Source organism: Heterocephalus glaber, unplaced genomic scaffold (assembly GCF_053883595.1).
Source record: "Heterocephalus glaber isolate CG9 unplaced genomic scaffold, H.glaber_assembly_v1.0 deba00001428, whole genome shotgun sequence".
NCBI lineage: Eukaryota > Metazoa > Chordata > Mammalia > Rodentia > Bathyergidae > Heterocephalus > Heterocephalus glaber.
Genome location: NW_028258293.1, coordinates 26,644,108 through 26,665,257, shown reverse-complemented (window position 1 = coordinate 26,665,257; position 21,150 = coordinate 26,644,108). Strand labels below are relative to the sequence as shown.

Here is a 21,150-nt window from a genome sequence, read left to right as displayed (position 1 = left end):
GAGAGAGGCTGATTATGAACCTGGGCACAGTGGAGGCAGATGGACCAACAAATTTAAGTCCTGCCTGGGCAACTTAGTGATACCCTGTCTCAAAATAAGAAGTAAATGCATAAATAAAAAAGAGAAACTATCGTTTAACCTTTTAGATTCAACAAGTCTGGGAAGACATTTCTATCCCAAATTGAAGTGATTCCCTCTTAGTGGCACCATTCTACTCCAGTGCCATGACTAGTCTTCTTTGTCTCCCACCACTACACTGTGGTCTCTACAAAGGGAGGGTCTCTTGTCCCTAGCACCTAGCCTAGAACCCAGTGCAAAGGTGATTTTGTTTGTTAAATGAGTGGATGACTTCCAGTATACAATAACTCATTCGTTCTTTAATTAGTTGATCAAAACTTTACTGAACATAGGGGCCGAGGATTTAGCTCAGTGGTTTCGCCGCCTGCTGCTCAAGGACCCGAGTTCGATCCCCGGTACCCCCCCCCCAAAAAAAACCAAAAAACTTTACTGAACATAGATTATTGTACAAAGTCCTAAAATATGAGGATAAACAATAAAATAGCCCCTACGTAGAAATAAGTCAAAGCTGTAATACTAGTGGATTAGCACTTTCCAAGTCTGCGTCCTCGACCCGCACGGCAAGCTTACAGTCCTCTCCCACAGTGAAAACCTGGTCTTTCCTTGCAGAAGTCCACGCCCCTCCAACTCTTAAGCTACCTGTTTGCCCTGCAGTCCTACCCTAGGACCCCAGCTGACATCTCAAAATTTTAACACCCTGACTCCTCCGGCCTCTCTCTCTGTCCTCCATCTCTACCCCTGAGGACATTTCAAGTCTTCTTCCCCAGTGACTGCCACGGGGTCCCCGAATCAGGGGTCCCTCGCACACTCGCACCCCGGTCACCTCCTTCTTCCCTCTCAGGATGCTTCCCGTCTCTCCTAGGACTCCCTTCCCCAATACCTCATTTTCCCTCCCTTCATTTTCAGGCTAGGTGTGCCCTCTCCTCTTCTCCCTTACCTCATCTAGCTCCCGTTCCGCAACAGCAACTCCTCCAACCTCCACCTCCACCACTGCCGCCATCTTCACGGCTCGCCCCCTCCCCTTGTCCCCGCGCTAGCCAGCTGCTTCCGCCGCTCAAAGGCTTCTAGCCAATTGGTGAGGCGGACTCCAGCAGAGGGGGCGGAGCATCAAGATTGGCGAGGACCTGTCAGGGACCAAGAGACCGTCTATCAACTACTCGCTTCAGTGTTAAAGAAGGAGGATTCCTGTGTACTTCAAAGCTTCGGCGGGACAGGTACTTGGATAATTAAAAATTTGGCTTGTATTATTTTTAGTGCAAATATTTCACAAATTGTCCCATTTGGAAAGCCAAAGGGGAAAGTCCCTAAGTGAGAACTTTTGCGAAGCTCCCTCACTTGAGCTCTAAGGAGTGCGGCGTGGTAACTGAGGACTACATTTCCCACGCTGCACGGAATATGACCCGGAAGTTTAAATTGTGCTCTCTCGACGGGAGAATTGTAATGAATGAGAATATTCATTAAAACACACCACATGTACTTCTCTACCTGTAGCACCTGCTTTCTTGCCTCTATGGGAATCTTGGTTTTTTGTGGGTTTTTTTCCAGAAATAGCAGCTTCTTTGGGCCCCAGAACGAATTCCTGAGCTTCGGGAGGCGGAGAGTGGTACTCGGCAGTCAGAAGACTGAGGTCAGAGGGCGGAATTGGCGGGAGAATGGGTTTGTGCTCCAGATTTGGGACGCCTGTGATTTCTTGAGAGTCGAGGTCCTGGACCAGAAACGTAGGGATTTGTTGGTTGGAAGAGGAGTGACCGAAAGGAAGAAAGAAAGGGTGGCCATCAAAGAGCGGACAGAGCAGCTGAGAGCGGAGGAACCTCGCGGCACCCGCACAGCCTCCGGACTGCTTTTTACTTAGGCTGCCAGACCCTTTAGCACCACGCGGTACTCTTTCCCTACCCACATTCTGCGTCGCCAGCTCATACTCTTACTCACCTTCCTGTATGCCTTATTCCTTTCACCCCACTCCCTCATATACCTTCATTCTTTGTGCTTCAGACTTCGGTACCAGACAAGCTTGTAGCCCCAGCTCACACACACGCCCCCTGGGCTGGATCTACCTAAAGAATAGGACTAGGACGACCTGTGGGCTCACAAAAGCCTAAAGCGCCAGTCAACTTTATTTGGGGGCCAACAGGAAGTTACAGAGTAATATTTATACCATCTACAGATACCTCATTTACTTAAAACAACAAAGAATTATCGTATGAAACTTCTTAACAGAGGGTTATAAACACTGTAATCCTGTCATCCCAGATTGACTATCGACATGATCTATTTGCCTCTTTTTCTTTCTTTCCTTTTTTTTTTTTTTTGGTACCGGGCGTCGAACTCGGGACCTTGCGCTTGCAAGGCGGGCGACAGAACCACTGAGCTAAATCCCCGGCCCTGCAATTTCCTTTTTACCAGAGACGCTGAGGGTTTTTTATATGAGTTTTTGGTCATTCATATTTCATCATAGGTGAATTGTATGTTTATGTCTTCTCCCCTGTTTTTTATGGTTTGCTTGCTTTCTTTCTTTCTTTCTTTCTTTCTTTCTTTCTTTCTTTCTTACTGGGGATCGAACTCGATTTCTTTCTTTTCTTTTTTTTTCTTTCGAACTCAGTTTCTTTCTTTTTTTTCTTTTTGCTACCGGGGATCAAACTTGGGTCCTTGCGCTTGCGCGGCCAGCAGCAAAACCACTAAGCTAAATTCACGGCCCTTCCCCTATTCTTATTGACTTGTAGTTTTTAAAAATATGTATTCTGAATAAGTATCCTTTTTCATGGTTTATGTTATCTTCAAGTACTGTTATTCATGTTTTAATCTATTCAGGTATCCTTTTTTAAATATATTAGAAGGGAGGGTATACTTTCATTTTTCTTCACATTGTCAACTACTTTTCTGAATACCATCTACTCATCTTTTTTGACAGAAACATGATCCTGCTCTATAATTATAATTAACAGCTTGTAGTTCCTATCTATGAGTTTGTTTCTAGGATCTATTTGCTGGTTTTTATAGACAGTGTTTTAATTATGTAACGCTATAATTTTTTTCAAAGGATTTGATACTCTGACTCTTTGAGCTTTCTTTTTAGAATTGTCTTAGCAGTTTCTTTCCTTCTTTTTTTTTTTTTTTTTTTTTGTACCAAGGATCGAACTCAGGACCCCAGCCCCTAAACCATTACTGGTTGATGAATTTGTCATGGTACCCAGGTCTGCTGAAATTCTGATTGGGATGATAGACCACTGTTTCAATGGATGTTTACTGATGCCTACTGTGTTTCAGACCATCTCTGAGGTGTAAGAAAAGATGAGCATGACAAGGATCCATAGTCTCAGAAACCTCTGTATATAACAAGGGGGAACACAGGCCAAACAAGCAATTACCAGATAACAGACAACCACTTTTATAAGGGCAAGGATGTCTGAAAGAATTTAATCCTTTGTGAACTATTAGCAGTTTGATAGATGATGAACTTTATACAAACGTTTGTGCATTCACCACTGTATACCCAGCACCTAATGCAATACTGGTACCTACTAGACAGTTCCCCAAAATATTAACTAGATTAAATAGCTACAATTAACACTTAGAGTCCTAAAGCCAAGAATATGGTTTGGGGACTGGTAAATCAGACATCCATTTGTTGGTGATGAGAGATGGTAGAATTTTTCACATCAAATGACAAACATTCACAGGTGAAATATCCCTTATCTGAAATATTTGGAGCCAGAAGTGTTTCCAATTCAGTTTTTTTCAGATTTTGAAATATTTGCATATACGTCGTAGTTAGCATGTAGTTAGCGTAGGGTATCAACTTGACTGGCTTGGAATCCGCCCCAGGGATTGGTGGAGCATACTTCTGAGGGTGTCTGAGTGAGTCATCGAAGTGTGGCCTTGAGGTCTTTGTCTCACCCCTTGCTGCTTCCTCTTTGGCATTATTCACTTGCTCTGCATCCTCAAAGCCATGAACTAAGCATAAGCATCTTTGCTCCACCTCGCTCCTCCGTTAATGGTGTTTCTGCCTTGGAGCCAGCTACCACAGACTGAATCCTCCAACACTCTGAGCCAAATTACATCTCTCTGTCTTACCTGTTTCGAGGGGCCAAGCTCAATTAATATTTAAGTACTTCCAGTTAGGAGGGGATTTGGATACATCCGTAAGCCATGGAAGATTTGTAATAGAGAAATAACCTAATTAAAAGTTAATTTAAAATTATTCACTAAACAGAACAAAAAGAGTTGTATCATATACTTAATTAAATATTTGTTGCCCATCCATACTATGTGCTAGGCTCTAGGGATCTAAAGATGAATGATTTAAGGTACAATTCATGCTCTTGGGAGCTCACCTACATACAAATCCAACATTAACCTATTAATATATTATTTTATACTTGCTGCTCTGTTGCTTTGAGGTTGGATTCCAGTTGTTTCACATTTGTTGGAGTCTTATTAAGTGTTTCATGTCTGTTCCCTGCCCATCATACCCATCAGGCCCATTGTGGTTATCAGTAATGGTCTGGAGGCTAGGGATGTAGCTCATGGCTTGTTGTGCTTCATCCTTGAGGCCATGGGTTTGATCCCCATTACCATAGGAAAGAAGGAAGGAACAAAAAATAAGGCAAAGGAAAAGGGAAGGGGAGGGAGGAAAGAGAGAAAGGGGAAAGGAGGAAGAGAGAGGCAAACAACTCCTATTATCAGAGGAATAGTCAAAAGTAGTTTATTGCTTTGTTTTGTTTTGAGAGAGAGTCTCACTATGTAGTTGAACTCCCTGTGTAATCCAGGCTGGTGTCAAACTCAAGGCAGTCTTACTGCCTCGGCCTCCCAAGAGCTGGTATTATAGGCATGAGCTGCTACGGCCCCCCTATGAGTGGTTTATTTTTCCTTGTTTTCTTTTTCAGGAATAATGTGAGGACCCTCATTCTTCTGTAAACTAATGAGACCAAAACATAGTCTATGCCAAAGTGGTGACAGAAGAAATTTGGGAGAAAGCATTTTGCCTTGCACTTAGGATAGCTGGTAGACCTGTCATGGCTCCTGTGAAGATCAGCCACGTGGTATCGTTTTCCTCTCAGGTATATTCACCCACACGCCTGAGTTTTTTTCTTGATGACTAAAAGGAGTGAAAAAAAAGTATGAGACCTGGCTCCAAGCCCAAAAGTATACTTGCCCTACTAGGGATTGAATCCAGGAAACTCTCAGCCTCATAGAAGGAACATTGTATCTTCTCTGAGGATCCAAAATCTAAAGGGAAAAACATCCTTTGCCTTCAGGTTGATCCCAGGGTAATGCAGGAAGCACAAAAAAAGTATTCGCAGGAGTTGAAGGTAAAGAAAGAAGCACCCTCAGAATTCTACCCAGAGTGTAAAGGGAGATAGCAAGTCCTGAGGCCCAGAATCTATACAAGGGTCCCAGAAGGACGGTTTGGTCACTGTCATTGAGAGCTAAGAACCTGCAAGGTCATCTCTGACCTGTGAGGATATCACAACCACCTCAAGAGTGATCTCAGCCTCCTTCCTAAAAGTTTTGGTAATTCCTCTTTGACTAGTCCTAGGCCCTAGGCCCAGGGTTTATCCAGTGTGGGGATTCTTAGAGACCTCCCACCCTTTTCTCTGCTTTCATTGTTGCATCCATTTACCCTTCCTCTTCCCTCTTCCTCTTCTCCTACCTTGATCTTTCTCAAGGGGTGCCATTGGACTTTAGGGGCATAAGTCCATTGCAGCAGTATCATTTGCATGGTGGGATGTAGAGCATCCCTGGCCCCTGAGTCCCAATGACGATATCGCTTCCTAGTCATTATGAAAGTCAAACCCATTACCACAGAGAGACCATTAGAGGATTTTAGGAACTACTATATTGCCCTCTATTCTAAATGAAATAAAGTAAAAATTATTCTTATCCTACTGGGGATTGAGTCCAGGGCCTTTACACTGAGCTACATCACAAGCCTTTTTTTTTTTTTAAATAGAGTCTCAAAACAAACAAACAAACAAAATAAATAGAGTCTCACTAAGTTGTCCAGGCTGGGCTCAAACTTGCCATCCTCCTGCTTCAGTCTCCCAGAGTGCTGGGATTATAGGAGTGCACCACCAGGCCTAGATTGAACAGTTTCTTCATAGAGTCTTAGCCTTGTAAAACACTAGAGAATATTAGCTATCTTCTAACATCACAGTTTTCAAACTGTACTCTGTGTTGGGACCAACTCTAAAATTTGAAAGGAGGTGGGGACAAGTATTTCTCTAGCTACCTCCTCACCCTATTCTTTAACCAAAGCTGTGCTTTCATTTGTTGAAAAAAAAATTTCAGTTAAAAAGAAGGGTTTTGCTGCCTGCCTCGCAAGCGCAAGGTCCTGAGTTCAATCCCCAGTACCAAAAGAAAAAAAAGAAGGTTTTTATTGCTGAAGCAAACATGGTTGAAAACCGTGTCTGAATATTATTAAAGACAGCTAAGTTAGATAGAAATTAGTATACTGTCAGAGAGGGATTAGGCCCTCAAGTCAGCACAAAAAAATAGACATCAGAATTGTGGTTAGAGGCAAATCTGAAGAGAACAAGGCCTCAGGATGGAGATGCAATGGCCAGGCCTGCGAGAACAGCAATCTGAGATTATAGTGTAGTTAGTACCAGCTGATCCAGTGTGCCCAGGGAGGCATCAGACACATAGGTGGGTGACTAGAACACCTGCACCCATACACCTCTCCTTTTCTAAGAATTCCTTTGTTCTTTTTATGTATGCTTGCCAGGTGACTCATTTCCCTATTGGGTCAATATTAGCTAAGCAGCTATACTTGTAATCCTGTAGGTTGGTTGTAGTTTGACCCACATTGTACCCATGTTATGACTTTGCTGTGTAAATTACCCCTGACAAAGGACCGTGATGGTCATCTCTTTGGGATCCCTTCTTGGAAATCCAGAAGCTATTCTTCTTCCCCTTAGTTCCAATGAAACTTTCATATCTTCCTCCTTTGGTTCACCACTTCATTCCTCCATATTGTGAGACCAAGAACTCAGCACACTTGGCATCTAACAGGTTTTCTCCTGTATTAATATTACTCCTATATTAATATTGCTATTACTATTGCTATTAATAGTAATAGTAATATTACTATTAATTTGCAAACGTATTATAAATGAGAAGACATCAGTATAGTATGGGTTAAAATCTCTTGTTTCAGAGACCTAAGAATTGTGCTTTGGTTGGTTATTTGGTTTAGCCTTGGGTAAGTTTCAGAACTTTCCTAAGCTTTAGTTTACTGATCTATTAACTAAGAAATAATCATAGTAACCACCTCAGAGTCATCATGAGAGTTAAGTGAGGTAACCCAGGCATGGTGGCACATGCCTGTAATCTCAGCACTTGGGAGGCCAAGGCAGGAGGATTGCTGCAAATATGAGGCCAGTCTGGGCCACATACTGAGTTCAGGGCCATCCTGAACTACACAGCGAGACCCTGTCTCAAAAAAAAAGAAAAAGAAAACGAAAGAAAGAATTAAGTGAGGTAGTCTGGTAAGTGAGATCAGGGTAAAATCCCTTCTATAATAACCACTTGGCACCTGATTCCTGTGTTCTTGTGGATTCCCATCTGTATCTTTCCATCATGTTAGGATGCCACAGAAGATTTGGAATTGAGGGATCTGTTATTCACGAACATCCTTTTTTCCCCTTGGGCTCAGTAAGGTTCCTGATTTTCTCTTCCTGTCTCTCCCTTAGGATCCCAAGTATCCTGTGGAGAACTTGCTGAACACAGACAGTCAGAGGGGGCCTTGGCTTGGCTGCCCTCAGGACAAGAGTGGGCAACTGAAAGTGGAGCTGCAGCTGGAGAGGGCAGTGCCCATTAGTTATATCGATGTAGGTGAGTGAGTTCTCTGGGGCCTGGGATCCTCTGAGGGAAGACACGGGATTGATGTTCCCTTCTACCCACTTCACTCAGATGTCTCAATCCATTCTGGCTGAGCCCTGCCTGATCGTAAGGGAGAAATGTGGCCTTTGCCCTTGGGGCAGTTTGGGTTTGGAGAACTCCACGATGAATGTTGCTCCTTGCATTATACAGTGTACCTGCTTTGCTGTGATCTGTGTAGTCTGAGTAAAGCTTTCGAACACTGGCATAATTATAAATGCCAACAAATAGAATCTACATACACTTCTGAATATTAGTGTCAGGTTGCTGCAATGGTGAAGTGTATGTAGTTTAAGGATTGAGAAGGTTGACTTTATGATTCTTTGGAATAGATAGGGTTAGGATTAAAAAAAAAAAAAATTCTGTGGAACCCAGAGAGCTTTTAAAGACCACTGGTCTCGGCTTTCTTAGGACAGAAAGATGTTGAGCTCCTTAGCAAGGACATAAGAGAATTTAGCACTGCCTGAGCACAGAAAGGACAGCAAGTCTCTTCAATTAGGGAAGATTTCAGGGTAGGAGGATCATAGAGAATCTTTTCATTTTCATAGTGGGCTGAGATCTCCTCCCATCTCAGTTACTAGTTCCCTGGGCAACCCCACATATTGCCAGACCTTTCTGGCTTCCATCTAAGTCTAGAGAGATGACCTCTTCCTTCCCTTGTATTCAACCACCCCATCACCCTATCCTCTCAACCTTTTGTCCCCAGGTAACTGTGGCTGTGCTTTCCTGCAGATTGATGTGGGCCGTTCTTCCTGGTCTCTCGACAGACCTTTCATCACCCTGCTGCCTGCAACCATGCTAATGTCCCTCACTGATTCAAAGCAGGGGAAGAACCGCTCAGGGGTCCGCATGTTTAAAGATGGTAAAGAGGGCCAAGGCAGAAGTTGGGGACGTTCCTGAGAAAAAAAGATGCAGTACTAGAGAGGGCTATAAGTGCCATTGGGTGTGGATTGTGGGAAGACAGTTAGGCAAGTGATATAAGAGAAATAAAACTCCCAACCTGCTAGGTGTCTGGCACGCCCAATTCGTGTCCCTTGAAATCAAAGAATGAATTCCAGGAACAACAGAGGTTAAGAGTAGGAAAAATTCATTGAGAGATAGCTCCTGAGAGACAGGGAGGTCCCAAAAGTGGGTTGCCACTGAGGTATCTTCTCTAAGAATGTTTTCTAGGGCCGGGACTTAGTTCAGTGGTTTCGCCGCTTGCTGCGCAAGTGCAAAGACCTGAATTAGATCCCTGGTACCAAAAAAAAAAAAAAAGAATGTTTTTCAGAGCAAAATCACGAGGTGGGTACAAAATCACAAGGTGAGGGCCGGGGATTTAGCTCAGTGGTTCCACCGCCTGCCTCACAAGCACAAGGTCCCAAGTTTGATCCCCGGTACCAAAAAAAAAAAAAATCACAAGGTGAGTACAACATGGATCAAACTACAATCAACCAATAAGATTTTAAGTGTAGCCTTAGCTAATATTGATCTAATAGGGAAGTGGGTCACATAGCAAGGGTACACGGAAAGAACAAAAGCATTTTTGGAAAGGGATGAGTCCAGATGCCCTGTCACTCACTTGGGCGACTAGTGTCTACCTGGACTTTGCTGGACCAGGTGATACCAATTATAGTATAATCTCAAGTTATTGCTTATCCCTCAGGGAGGCATGTAGGCCTGGTCATTCCATCTTTATTTTGAGGCCTGGCCTTCAGTAGATGCACTTCCAGCCAGAGTTGTGACATGGTCTCATCTCCTCCACTGGCTCTCTCTAGGGCCTAGCCCTGTCTAATGCCAATAATATTTCAACCTAACTTAGGTGCCTATAATACAACAGCTTAGTTGTCTCTTTTGGGGGAATAAGCTGGTTAGTAGTCTGTGAGTTCTGCATAAGAATGTGTGACAGTTTGGCATTTTTGTAAACTACTAATTATATTTATGATTTGATGGAGCATAGTACAGAGCACATACTTATTGGTGACTATATTTTTGTTTATGTAAATGTGTGTGAGTACAGATGTAGGATAAGTGTTTATACAAATGATAAAGCCTATATGATGGTTATCCTTGATAGCATAGTGTTTCTTGAATTCTGTTTATACTAATCTCTGTTCACTGGGCACTACAAAAGAAACAGAGACCAGCTCCTGGCCTCTAGAGACTTACAGTCTAGTAAGGATTTGCCTGTGTCTTAGTGGGAGGTGTTTGTAATGTGAGGTAAAGGGGAGGAGGTGCTGACAAGAATGTGAAAAACTGATGGTGTGAAGAGATTGTGATGTTGGTATTTGCTACTGTGAGTACAGAGCAAAGTGCCAAAACTGCAATTAAACCTGCATACTGAGGTTTTAGTTTAAGAAAAACAACTCTACATTAACATCTTTTACCTTAAAAGAAAAACACAGTAACAGGGTTCCTCAGGCCATGAGTTCATGCCACCACGGCTGTAGGGCATGTGGCAGTGTGAGGAAGGTGGAGGTCTTATGGTCCAGGCAGGGACAGTATCTCAGATAATCTACTGGGCGAGTGGTCTCCCCAGACCTCAGCAATGCAGATACCACCTGTTAAAATGATATTGCTGAGGTCCTTGGAGAGGTAGCATGTGGATGTTCCCAAGCTTGGAACAGCATGGAACCATGACAGAAGAGTGATGGTCACTAAGCAAGGAACTGGGTCTGTAGGGCCCTGACTGGCCTGCTTGGCATTACCAATCCCTGAACCTGAGGGAAACATTTACTGATAACCCCATTCTTCCTCCTGTTGGAGTTTGCTCTTATCACCTCTGTCATTCCTTTCCTCAGTACTGACCTTCTCTTCCTTTCACCCTCCATTAATCCTTCCCCTTTTCCTTCACTTTCTTTCTTTTTCCGTTGAGATGATTTCCTGGCTCCAGCCTCAGGAGAGTCATGGGATCGACTTCGCCTGACCTGCTCCCAGCCCTTCACACGGCATCAGCCCTTTGGCCTGGCCTTCCTGCAGGTGCGTTCCTCTCTGGATGCCTTGGACAAGCCTGTGACAGGTGATGTGACCCCTGTGAGCTCCCAGCTGAGCCAGGTGTGTACTATGGGGGACAAGCATTTAGTGTTTTCCTTTGCTTTGCAGGTTTCTGGTTAGGAAGCTAGGTGCTTGTGGAGGGGCACACATGCACCCGTACACACACAGATAAAACCACTAAGGGCCAGGGATTTAGCTCAGTGGTTCTGGCGCCTGCCTTGCAAGTGCAAGGTCCCAAGTTCGACCCCTGGTACCCAAAACAAAATAAAACAAATATAGCCACTAGTGAGCTTAGTGCCCCTTCTTATAGGTAGAAGTAAGGTACTCCTCTTTCCTTTCTCACACAGGGAAGATGCAAGTGAGTGAGCCTGGAAGATAGTGTACACAAAGCTATGGAACCACTTGTTCTTTAACCATAATGAAATTCTTTTTAGACCCCATCTCAACCTAATACTCATACGTTATTTCTAAGTTCTTGGGAGGCTGTAGCTTTCTTGAGACTTTCCTTTCAGCACCTGAAAGCCCCAAATCTCCCTTATAATCCCTCTGTCATGGTCCTCTTCCCCGCCTGCCTTTCAAAGCCATTTGTATCTTTAGAATACGTGCCGGGAACTCTCATTTGTTCTCTCTGTGTGTACTCCTCAGAGAAGATTGGTGGGTTTCTGGCCTCATGACCTCATGGTTATCCGTTTCCTTAGCCTTTTCTCAGCCAGTTCTCATATTTTCTTCTCCTTTTCTTTTCTTTCTTTCTTTTTTTTTTTTTTTTTTGGTAGGCTTTTGGAAGTTTTTTTTCCCCTAAAGCTTTTGAAAGATTTTTTTTTTTTTAACTCTGCTTCTGCTGCTTTCTTTTCACTGGTATCTCTGTTTATCTTTCCAAGTCAATTCCTTCCACCATAATTCTCTCACAAACAAATATGAATGTGTAATCAATGACACAAAGTTCGAATCATAGAATCATAGAGGTTAAAAAAATGCTTAGAAATCCTAACCACTTCATTTTACATCTCAGGGAAATTTTTATGTATTCAGAGTTACTCAGTGAATCAGAGCCAAGTAGGGACTAGAAATTAGGTCTCCTGTCATCATTACACCATGCTGCTTCCTACACACACAATAAATGTCAAACATTTGACAATCAAAAGAATCATAGAGGGCCAGGGATTTAGCTCAGTGGTTTCGCTGCCTGCTGCGCAAGCTCAAGGACCTAAGTTCGATCCCCGGTACCAAAAAAAAAAAACTGTTACTTGAATTTAATTTGGGACTGGGGATTTAGCTCAGTGGTTTCTCTGCCTGCTGCACAAGCACAAGGACCCGAGTTCAATCCCCGGTACCAAAAAAAAAAAGAATCATAATTTACAGAACCTCTTATTGAGGTTACTGAGAAAAGAAGAAATGGCATTGAGGAGAGAAAATAGAACTAGGTCAGGGAAAATGTGGGTAGATGCTTTTGTGGTGCAGCCTTAGGAGAGAAGTAAAGCTTGGGTGTGATTTGCTCTTCCATTATCAAGAAAGCTAGGGGCCGGGGATATAGCTCAGTGGTTTCGCCGCCTCCTGCGCAAGCGCAAGGAACCAAGTTCGATCCCCAGTACCAAAAGAAAGCTAAAAACTGTATAGGGACCCATGGAGGCAGGGGAGTGTGCTCTACCAGGTTCTGATATCGCAGTGGTAGGAGCTAACTTGAATGGAGCCAGATCTCTGCAATCCTGACTTTTCAACAAAAAGGAAACTATGAGATTGGAGAACTGTCTTGTTCCATAGTGCATTCTTGGCACCTAAAACATTGCCTACAACAAAGTCAGTTTTTAGTACAAATGTTCATTACATAAATGACCTTTCAGGGGAAGTTGTAGATAGAGTTGTGTAAAATTTTACCATCCAAATGGGGGCACCTTGAGGGCAAGAGAGAATGCTATTTTTTTTTTTTTTTGGTACCGAGGATCGAACTCGTGATCTTGTGCTTGCCAGGCAGGCGCCAGAACCACTGAGCTAACTCCCCAGCCCGAGAATGCTATTAATAGTTACACCAAGACAACAGAAGTATCACAGGACTGTTCCAGGAAACCAGGACTTGGATAAATAAGCGCTTCCCAGTCTTTCCCATTTTGGCCATTTAAATTACTCTACCCTTCTGGGACATGGTGGTCTTGAGGAGAAAGAGTCAGCAACTCCAGAGCCATAATGTCAGCAAGACATTGAATAGCAGCAGCAGTCAAACCTACACTCAGGTGCTTCATGAGACCGTAGGTTCAGGAGATCCTGAAACATTCCTGCAAGAGTCAGCTGGCGCACAGAAACCATTGATGATGACACTCCATTCATAAATTCAGATCGTCTAAAATGTTACAGGGCCAGGGATTTAGCTCAGTGGTTCCAGCGCGTGCTGCGCAAGTGCAAGGTCCTGAGTTCGATCCCCGGTACCAAAAAATAAATAATAAATAAATAAAATGTTACAGGCTTTTTTATTCTCTAATGTGTCATTCTCATTGGTGTAGTACAGTGACAGCAAAACATAATGGCTTTTAACCTTGTGAAACAAAGTTACTATATTATGATCACCAATTTTCTAGTAAGGAAACAAGCACAGAGAAATTTAATAAGGTGTCCCAGATCTCATGGCTAAATAAATCTTGAAAGTACAATTGAACCTAGGCCACTTGGCTCCAGCCTGTGTTCAGAAGCTCAGTTTCTAATGATTAATCTCATTTAGAGTTAAATAGTTAAATAACTATACGCAACCATCTAGTCACACTTTCTAGTAGTATTCAATCTAAAATTCATGCTTCTGGGCTGGTTATACCTCAGTGTTAGAGTAACGCTAGGTCCAATAAGATGTTATAATGACAATTTTAAAATATTCAACAGTGAATAAGAGCAAAAATACTTTTCAAGCTTTCAGAATGAGGCCAAAGTCATACTTTACAAAAAAGATATTTACCTTTAAAAGAATCTATAATGGCCAGGTGTGGTGGACACACTTTTACTCCTAGCATATTGGGAGACTGAGACAGGAGGATCATAAGTTCAAGCCAGACTTCGGCAACTTAGTGTATTAGTGAGACCCTCTCTCTAAATAAAAAATGAAAAAGGGCTGGGGATACAGCTCAGTGTGAAGGCTTTGGGTTCAATCCCCAATATCACAGGGGGCTAAAAAAGAAAATCTATAATGGAAGAGAATCAGAGCTAAAAATTAAAGGATAAAAAAAGTATTAATTTAAGAGAAAAAAGGAAATTTGGAAAAATAAAAAGGAAATATTGACAGGCAAACTGAATTTTGACAGAAAAATTTAAAAATCATAGCGTACACATAAATAAAATCTATGTAGAGATGATAGTGTGGTGTCTGTATATGCATACATTCATAAACTCCTACACGTCTTTGTAGAAGGCTAGAAACAATGACCAAAATTGATAGGTTTTTAGTTGCACACAAACACAGTTGTTCACAAAATAAACACACTGTAGGGCCGGGGAATTAGCTCAGTGGTTCTGGCACCTGCCTTGCAAGCACAAGGTCCTGAGTTTGATCCCCAGTACCAAAAAAATAAATAAAAATAAACACTGGAAATTAAACAATATTATTAAATAATATTTAGAAGAAAATAGTGATAAAATGCCCCAAAATAGTTCAAAGTAGAACAATTTGTATGTGTAAAAAAATACATACGACTAATTTGTTTCTCACAAAGGTATATAAACAAAGATAAATAATTTGAGTTTTGTACCTTTGTGCATCAACTTTATACATGTGCAGATTTAATATATAACACATACAGAGAGATTTTTCAAAAGTTTGCACATGACATCAGTCTCCATAGCCCTGTTTTTCCAAATAGTTTTTGTTTTGTTTTGTTTTGTTTGTACTGGGGATGGAACTCGGATCCTTGTGCTTGCACAGCAGGCGGTGAAACCACTAAGCTAAATCCCTGGCCCTGTTTTTCCAAATAGTGTGTATTCTTTTCTCCCTGGAGGATTGCTGGATCATGGCAAAACCCTTAACATTGGGGAGTGAAATGTACAAAATCACAGAATCTGAGCTCTTAGAACTCAAGAGTCTGTGCACACTAGTTGATATGCCACACACAAGTTTCTGCAGAGATACTCATGAGTTAAGTAAGCTGAGCTCCTAGGTGGCAGTGTCCCCTTGTGGTGAATCTTGCTATTCCATATTTTTCCATTTTCTTCTCAGGGCTCTTCTGATACCCAGGAGTCTGGTCCTAGCCCCTGGCTGGCTAATCCTTCTATCCGGAGGACATTCTTCCCAGATCCCCCAACGTACGTAACTGCCAAGAGTGGACATCTTGGATCTTTCTCCTAGAAGAGAAAAGCTACCATGTTGCTCACAGGCACACAAGCCTCACCTGGGTTCCCCAGTTAATCATACTCTGGGCCAGGGGTGGTGAACCTATGGCATCCATGTTACTGTGTTTTTAAGACAAAAGATGTTAATGTAGAGTTGTTTTTTCTAAACTAAAACCTCAGTATTAGCAAGGCATGGTGGCACACACCTGTAATCCCAGCACTCAGGAGGCTGAGACAGGAGGATTGCCTCAAGTTCGTGGCCAGCCTGGGCTACATAATGAGTTCAAGGCCAGCCTGAACTACACAGCAAGACCCTGTCTCAAAAAAAACCAAAAAAATAAAAACAAAACCTCAGTATTCAGGTTGTTTTTTTTTTTATAGTACCAGGGATCGAACACTGGTCCTTGCGCTTGCAAAGCAGGTGGCGGAAACACTGAGCTAAATCCCCAGCTCAATATTCAGGTTTAATTGGAGTGTTGGCACTTTGTGATAAATAAATGGGTTTTGGGTTGCAGTTTGGCATGTGTTCTCTAAAAGGCTCGCCATCACTGCTCTGGGCCTATAGCCCTATCTATACATGAAACTGACTTTCTCAGTGAAATGCCATTGACTTGGAAAACAGAATGGGATCTGTGTTCTGAGTGGAACTAAGTGCTGTGTTTCTTTGCAGGAACAGAAAGGAAATGTCAGGGCTCAAGGATCTCCTAAAGCAGTTTCAACCAGGGCCTCAGGGGCGTTCAGCCCGCATGGTGCTTTCTGCTGCCCGAATGGCACCTTCAGCCATTGTGGAAAAGCCAAAGAACAACCACACAGAGCCAGGTCCCAGTCACCCAAAGAGTACAGGTGAGGCCCTATTTTGGACAGGGTATCTACTACAGGCTGGGGATTGCTGGGACAAAAGCACTTTGACGTATATTAAATGTTCTACCAGGTGTTTCATAAATTCTGAATAACTAGCCAAATAGTGATTGTTGGTTTTGTTATCATTCATTTGACAGATATTTACTGAACGTGTCTTATGTGCCAGGCTTGGTGTGTTCCCAGGTGTGCCACAGTAAATAGATACCAGTGTTCCTACCCTAATGAAGAGACACATGCCCGTGTCACCTAAAGCAATCTAAAACTGTGACTGTAATAAGTATTTGAAGGAAAAGCATAATAGGATAACTAGATTTAAATTTGAGAATCCAGGGACCGGGGATTTAGCTCAGTGGTTCTGTCACCTGCCTCACAAGCTCAAGGTCCCGAGTTCGATCTCCAGTACCAAAAAATTAGAAAATAAAAATAAAAAAATAAATTTGAGAATCCAGGGAAAGTCAGAAAGAATTAAGCAGGCAAAGAAGGTAGAAAAAATATTCTTAAAAGAAGGGACATCCATGCAAAGGCCTTTTGTTAATGATCTAGATTTTCTTTTTTTGGTACCGGGGATCGAACTTGAGACCTTGTGCTTTCGAGGTAGGAGTTGGAGCCACTGAGCTAAATCCCTGGGCCTAATGATCTAGATTTAATGAGCATTTCTAACACAGAACCCAGAACAGAGGAGCAAAGCTCAGAGAATGACGGGGGCAGGAAGAAGAGGCGGAAAATCCAGGACCAAAGGTGAGTAGGTCAACATGCAAGGCCCAAGTCACCTCCCCAAACCTTAGGACCTCTCTACAGCAGTCCTCCTTCCCCTGCTCTTGTTTCAGTTAGGGAAAGATTACCTTGGGTCTGGACCTCAATCTCTTAGTTGAGAACTAAGGGGAGAGAAGAAAATGTCCTTGTCCACTTATCATTGGGCTTCAAGCTAGGAGGGAGGCAACCTACAGAACCAGAGTCTGAGGACGAGTCCCTCATGGACTTCATCAAAATTTAAATCTTAGCCATGCATGGTGGTACATGGCTCTAATCCCAGCACTCTGGGAGGCTGAGGCAGGAAGATCACAAATCTGGCCCAGCCTGGGCAACTTAACTTAGGCTGTGCTCAAGATAAAAATTAAAAAAAGTTTTTTAAACTAGGGATGTAGCTCACTGTGAAGGTCTCGGAACACGCACGCACACACACACACACACACACACAAAAGAAAGGAGGCCCAGGGATTTAGCTCAGTGGTACCGCCACCTGCCTCTCAAGCATAAGGTCCTGAATTTGATCCCTGGTACCAAAAAAAAAAAGATGGGCAATAACAAGTATTCACAAAGATGTAGAGAAATTGGGACTCATATATTGCCAGTGGGAAAACCTTGTCAATTCTTAAAAATACCTAAACGGAATTACCATATGACCCAGCGATTCTAGACCTAATATATACCCACAAGTTTTCATTTAAAAACGTATAGATAGGGCCAGGGATTTAGCTCAGTGGTTTCGCCACCTGCTTGAAAACGCAAGTACCCAAGTTCGATTCCCAGTACCAAAAAAACCCCCAAAAAACATATAGACAAACACAGCAGTATTATTCATTTTTATGTTTATATTTTTAATTTTTGTTTTGGTTTGTTTTTGTTTTGAGACAGGGTCTCTATGATACCTAGGTTGGATTTAAATTTCTTGTCTCACATAACCCTCCTGCTACAGCCTTCCCAATAGTTGAGACTACAGGTACCAACACTGTGCCTGGCCTTAGCACCATTATTCATAGCAGCCTGAAATCTAAAACAAATGTTTATCATATAATGAATGCATGAACAAAATGTAGTATTCCTGTGCAATGGCATGTTCATCTATATAATGAAATATTATTCATCCATGAAAAATGAATGCAGTACCAATACCTATTCTAATGTGGATGAACCTTACAAACATACTAAATGAAAGAAATCAATCACAAAAGACCACATACTGGGTTTGTTGTTTTGTTTTCAGTTCTGAGGATTGAACCCAGAATCCTGGGCGTTCTAGGCAAGTCCCCTACCACCAAAATGCATCCCCCCACCACATGTCATGAGTCCATTTATATGGGATGTCCAGACTAGATGACAAATCTGTAGAGACAGAAAAGATAGTAATGGTTTCCAGGAACTATAGGGATAGAGGAATGGACAGTGACTGCTAAAAAGTTCTGGAGTTTCTTTTGAGGGCGATAAAAATGTTCTAGAATTAGTTGTGGTCACTCAACCTGATAAATACTCTGAATTCACTCCTTAGAGGATGAATTTAATGGTATTTACATAATATCTCACTTTTTAAAATAATTAAAAACCTGAAAACAGATGGGCACAATGGTGCATGCCTGTAATTCTTGCTGCTCAGGAGACTAAAGCAGGAGGATCACAAGTTTGAGGCCATCCTGGGCAACTGAGCAAGACTTATCTCAAAATAAAATTTAAAAGGGGCTGGAGATGTACCTCAGTGGCTGAGCGTGAGGTCCTGGGTTCAGTCCCCAGTACTGTCCCCCCAGAAACATCTGAGAATAGTAAAAGGAGCTCTGTTCTGAGATGTTCAAAGGTTAAATGACTTCCTTCAAGTCTGGTATTTTAAGAGAGAGCCAGGACTCCCACCTAAGGCTACAGCTTTCATATTAACATTCTGTATGATTCTAGGCCCTGATTCTAGGCTCCTTTTTTTGGCCCCTATGGCCTCTCACTGATAGACAGTTTTGGTTTTTGGATTTTTTTCTTTAGCAGTACCAGAGATTGAACCTAGACACATCCTCAGCTCTTCATCATGTGTGTGTGTGTGTGTGTGTGTGTGTGTGTGTGTGTGTTTGTGTGTGTGTATCATTTTTGGTTTAAGATAGGGGTTTCACTAAGTTGTCCAGCCTGAGCTCAAACTTGGGATCCTGCAGCCTCAGCCTCTCAGGGATTACAAGCATGTGCCACCACACCCAGCAATAGCTGGTTGTTGTTTTTGTTTGGGGGTTTCTTTTGGGAGAGGTTATTTTTTTTTGAAACAATGTCTCACTATATGGTTCAGGACCGGCCTGAAACTCACTGTACACCCTAGGCTGTCCTCAAACCTGGAGCGATCCTCCTGTCTCAGCCTCTCAAGAACTGGGATTACAGACGTGTGCCACTACACCCAGCCTGCTGGTTGTTAACTGTTGTTTTTCACAGGTCCCTAGCCAACTCAAACTCTCAATCAAAAAGGAGAGGAAAGGCAAGAGCAAGGCAAAGAGAATACCAACCCCAGACCCAAATCACTGGCGTCCAGGAGAGGGGACAGTGCCCCGTTTGTGCAGGTGAGCTAGGAGGTGGTTGTGTGGTCACTCGACACTACTTGAGGGAGGAACAGGAGATCCGGAAGTTGATGTCAAGACACATTCATATTTGGCCTGCTGGCCTCTGGCATCTCTGCAGTTCCCCTATCTGTAACTGTATTGTTAGTCACATACAGTTCAGGACAATCTGTATTGAACACCTGCTCACATTGTGATGGCGAAGCTGAGGAAGAGACCTGGGCTCTGCCCTCAGGAGAACATGAAACCAGGTGATTTGAAAGCCTATCAGAGAGAGTTTCCTTCATAACTGTCTCCAAATCCTGCTTATTCTTTAAGACTTTGTTAAAGAGTATTTTTTTAAACCAAGGCTTTTCTGATCTTCCCGGATAATCTCTCCCACTTTGCACCTTCTGCTTTGAATCCCTGTCCTTTGTGTTCCTAGCTGTGTTTACTGCTAGACTCCATGTTCCATAAGGACTCCAGTCCCCCAGCTCCTAGCATCTGTCAGGCACAGCAGACACTTGATAAATATTTGACAGATACATGAAAGTGTCTCTGGGCTGTAAAATATACAGCCGTGGTGAATTTCCTGTAAGAATAGCTGCATTGTGGCAGCAGATACTCCCTTTAGATTTCTTGGGGTGGCATCTGTCCTAGGAACCGACCCAATTTATTTACCTCCACCTTTCCTTCCAGGCTCCTTCAGCGCTGAGATTCTTCCTCTGCATGCTGCTACCTGTGGAGAGACCGCCCCGCCTCCCCCAGCGCCTCCCTCCTCCTCACCGTCTTCATCCCCATCTGTGCTGTGGGTATCCTCCCCCGAGAGTTCGCCATCCGTTTGCTGGGTCCAGTGTCCCATCTGCCAGTTGCACTTTGCAGCAAACGAAGTAGAAGAACACGCCAGCCTGTGTGGGGAAGTTCTTCGGACCTGAGCCAGAGGGGCCTGTGACAGACTGGAGAGTGGATCTCACCAGCCGAGAAGGGCCGATGTTGCCAGGCCTCCAGCTCTGCCTCCTGCCACTTGTTCCCGCCAGACTCTGCCCTGAAGGCACCTCTGGGCCCAGCTTGCTCTCCTTTTCTAGTTGTCAAGGCTCTGTCACCATAGCACCCAGTTCTCCCAAGGGCAGCTCTGTCTTTTTCACCTTTGGAACTTCTCGGTCGAACTGGCGATCTCTCTAGGGCCTTGGGACACTAGCTAGAATGTCTTTTCCTTGGTGAATGTTCCACACCCATGTGCCCGTTTTCCTGAAAGGTAAACTGAGGCCCAGTCAAATGAAAACTACTGCCTGAAAGATAAGATCCTGTGGTGATCTGGGAAGATGAGAGTGAGTTTTGAGCATGAGACTGACACCCAGAATCCCATGAATTTAACTTTCAGTATTCTTTGTGGGTTCCTATACTAGGTAGAATCAGGTAACAGCTCTGCTATGTGACTTTAGGAAATAATTTATGCTGGATCCAGAGTTAAGGTCCGTATCAGAAAAGTGGGCATGGTAGCATGTTCCTATAGTCCCAGCTTCTTGGGAGACTGAGGCAGGAAGATTGTGAGTTTGAGGCTACCCTGGACTACATAGCATGACATTGTCTCAAACAAACAACCAAAGTAATTTAAGAGAAAATATCCTAGGCTGGGTGTGGTGGCCTACACCTGTAATCCGAGCACTTGGGAGGCTGAGGCAGAAGGATCACCACAGATTCAAGGCCAGCCTGGCCTACATAGTAAATTCAAGGCTGAATTACAGAATGAGACTGTCTCAAAAAACAAAACAAAACAACAAAAAAG

At 43.1% G+C, this 21,150-nt stretch overlaps 2 protein-coding genes across 11 annotated transcripts in view; one reads left to right on the top strand and one right to left on the bottom strand.

The window, feature by feature from the left end:
* Rnf121 (ring finger protein 121) overlaps nt 1-1,127 on the bottom strand; it is an 82,805-nt gene extending 81,678 nt beyond the window's left edge. For 2 of the 3 annotated variants that reach the window (XM_004863443.4, XM_021243348.2), the window contains exon 1: nt 1,016-1,127. In XM_004863443.4, coding sequence (XP_004863500.1) covers nt 1,016-1,078 — 63 coding nt within the window. In that variant the 5' untranslated portion in view covers nt 1,079-1,127. The remainder of the gene's footprint in view (nt 1-1,015) is intronic. The other variant, XM_087211861.1, reaches the window with a different exon arrangement.
* Nucleotides 1,128-1,204: 77 nt separating this feature from the next.
* Xndc1n (XRCC1 N-terminal domain containing 1, N-terminal like) lies at nt 1,205-21,123 on the top strand. 8 transcript variants are annotated; one of them, XM_021243274.2, is made up of 10 exons: nt 1,205-1,292; nt 4,962-5,135; nt 7,770-7,911; nt 8,663-8,818; nt 10,811-10,989; nt 15,116-15,201; nt 15,899-16,071; nt 16,755-16,827; nt 19,264-19,388; nt 20,064-20,634. In XM_021243274.2, exons 2-10 carry the CDS (start codon nt 5,091-5,093, stop codon nt 20,297-20,299), a joined length of 1,215 nt encoding a protein of 404 aa, XP_021098933.1. In that variant the 5' UTR covers nt 1,205-1,292; nt 4,962-5,090; the 3' UTR covers nt 20,300-20,634. The 8 variants fall into 8 exon arrangements, with proteins under 8 accessions (XP_021098933.1, XP_021098931.1, XP_021098930.1 ...); XM_087211857.1 differs by lacking the exon at nt 1,205-1,292 and adding an exon at nt 1,516-1,705; XM_013065026.3 differs by lacking the exon at nt 1,205-1,292 and adding an exon at nt 1,794-1,956.
* The last annotated feature ends 27 nt before the right edge of the window (nt 21,124-21,150 follow it).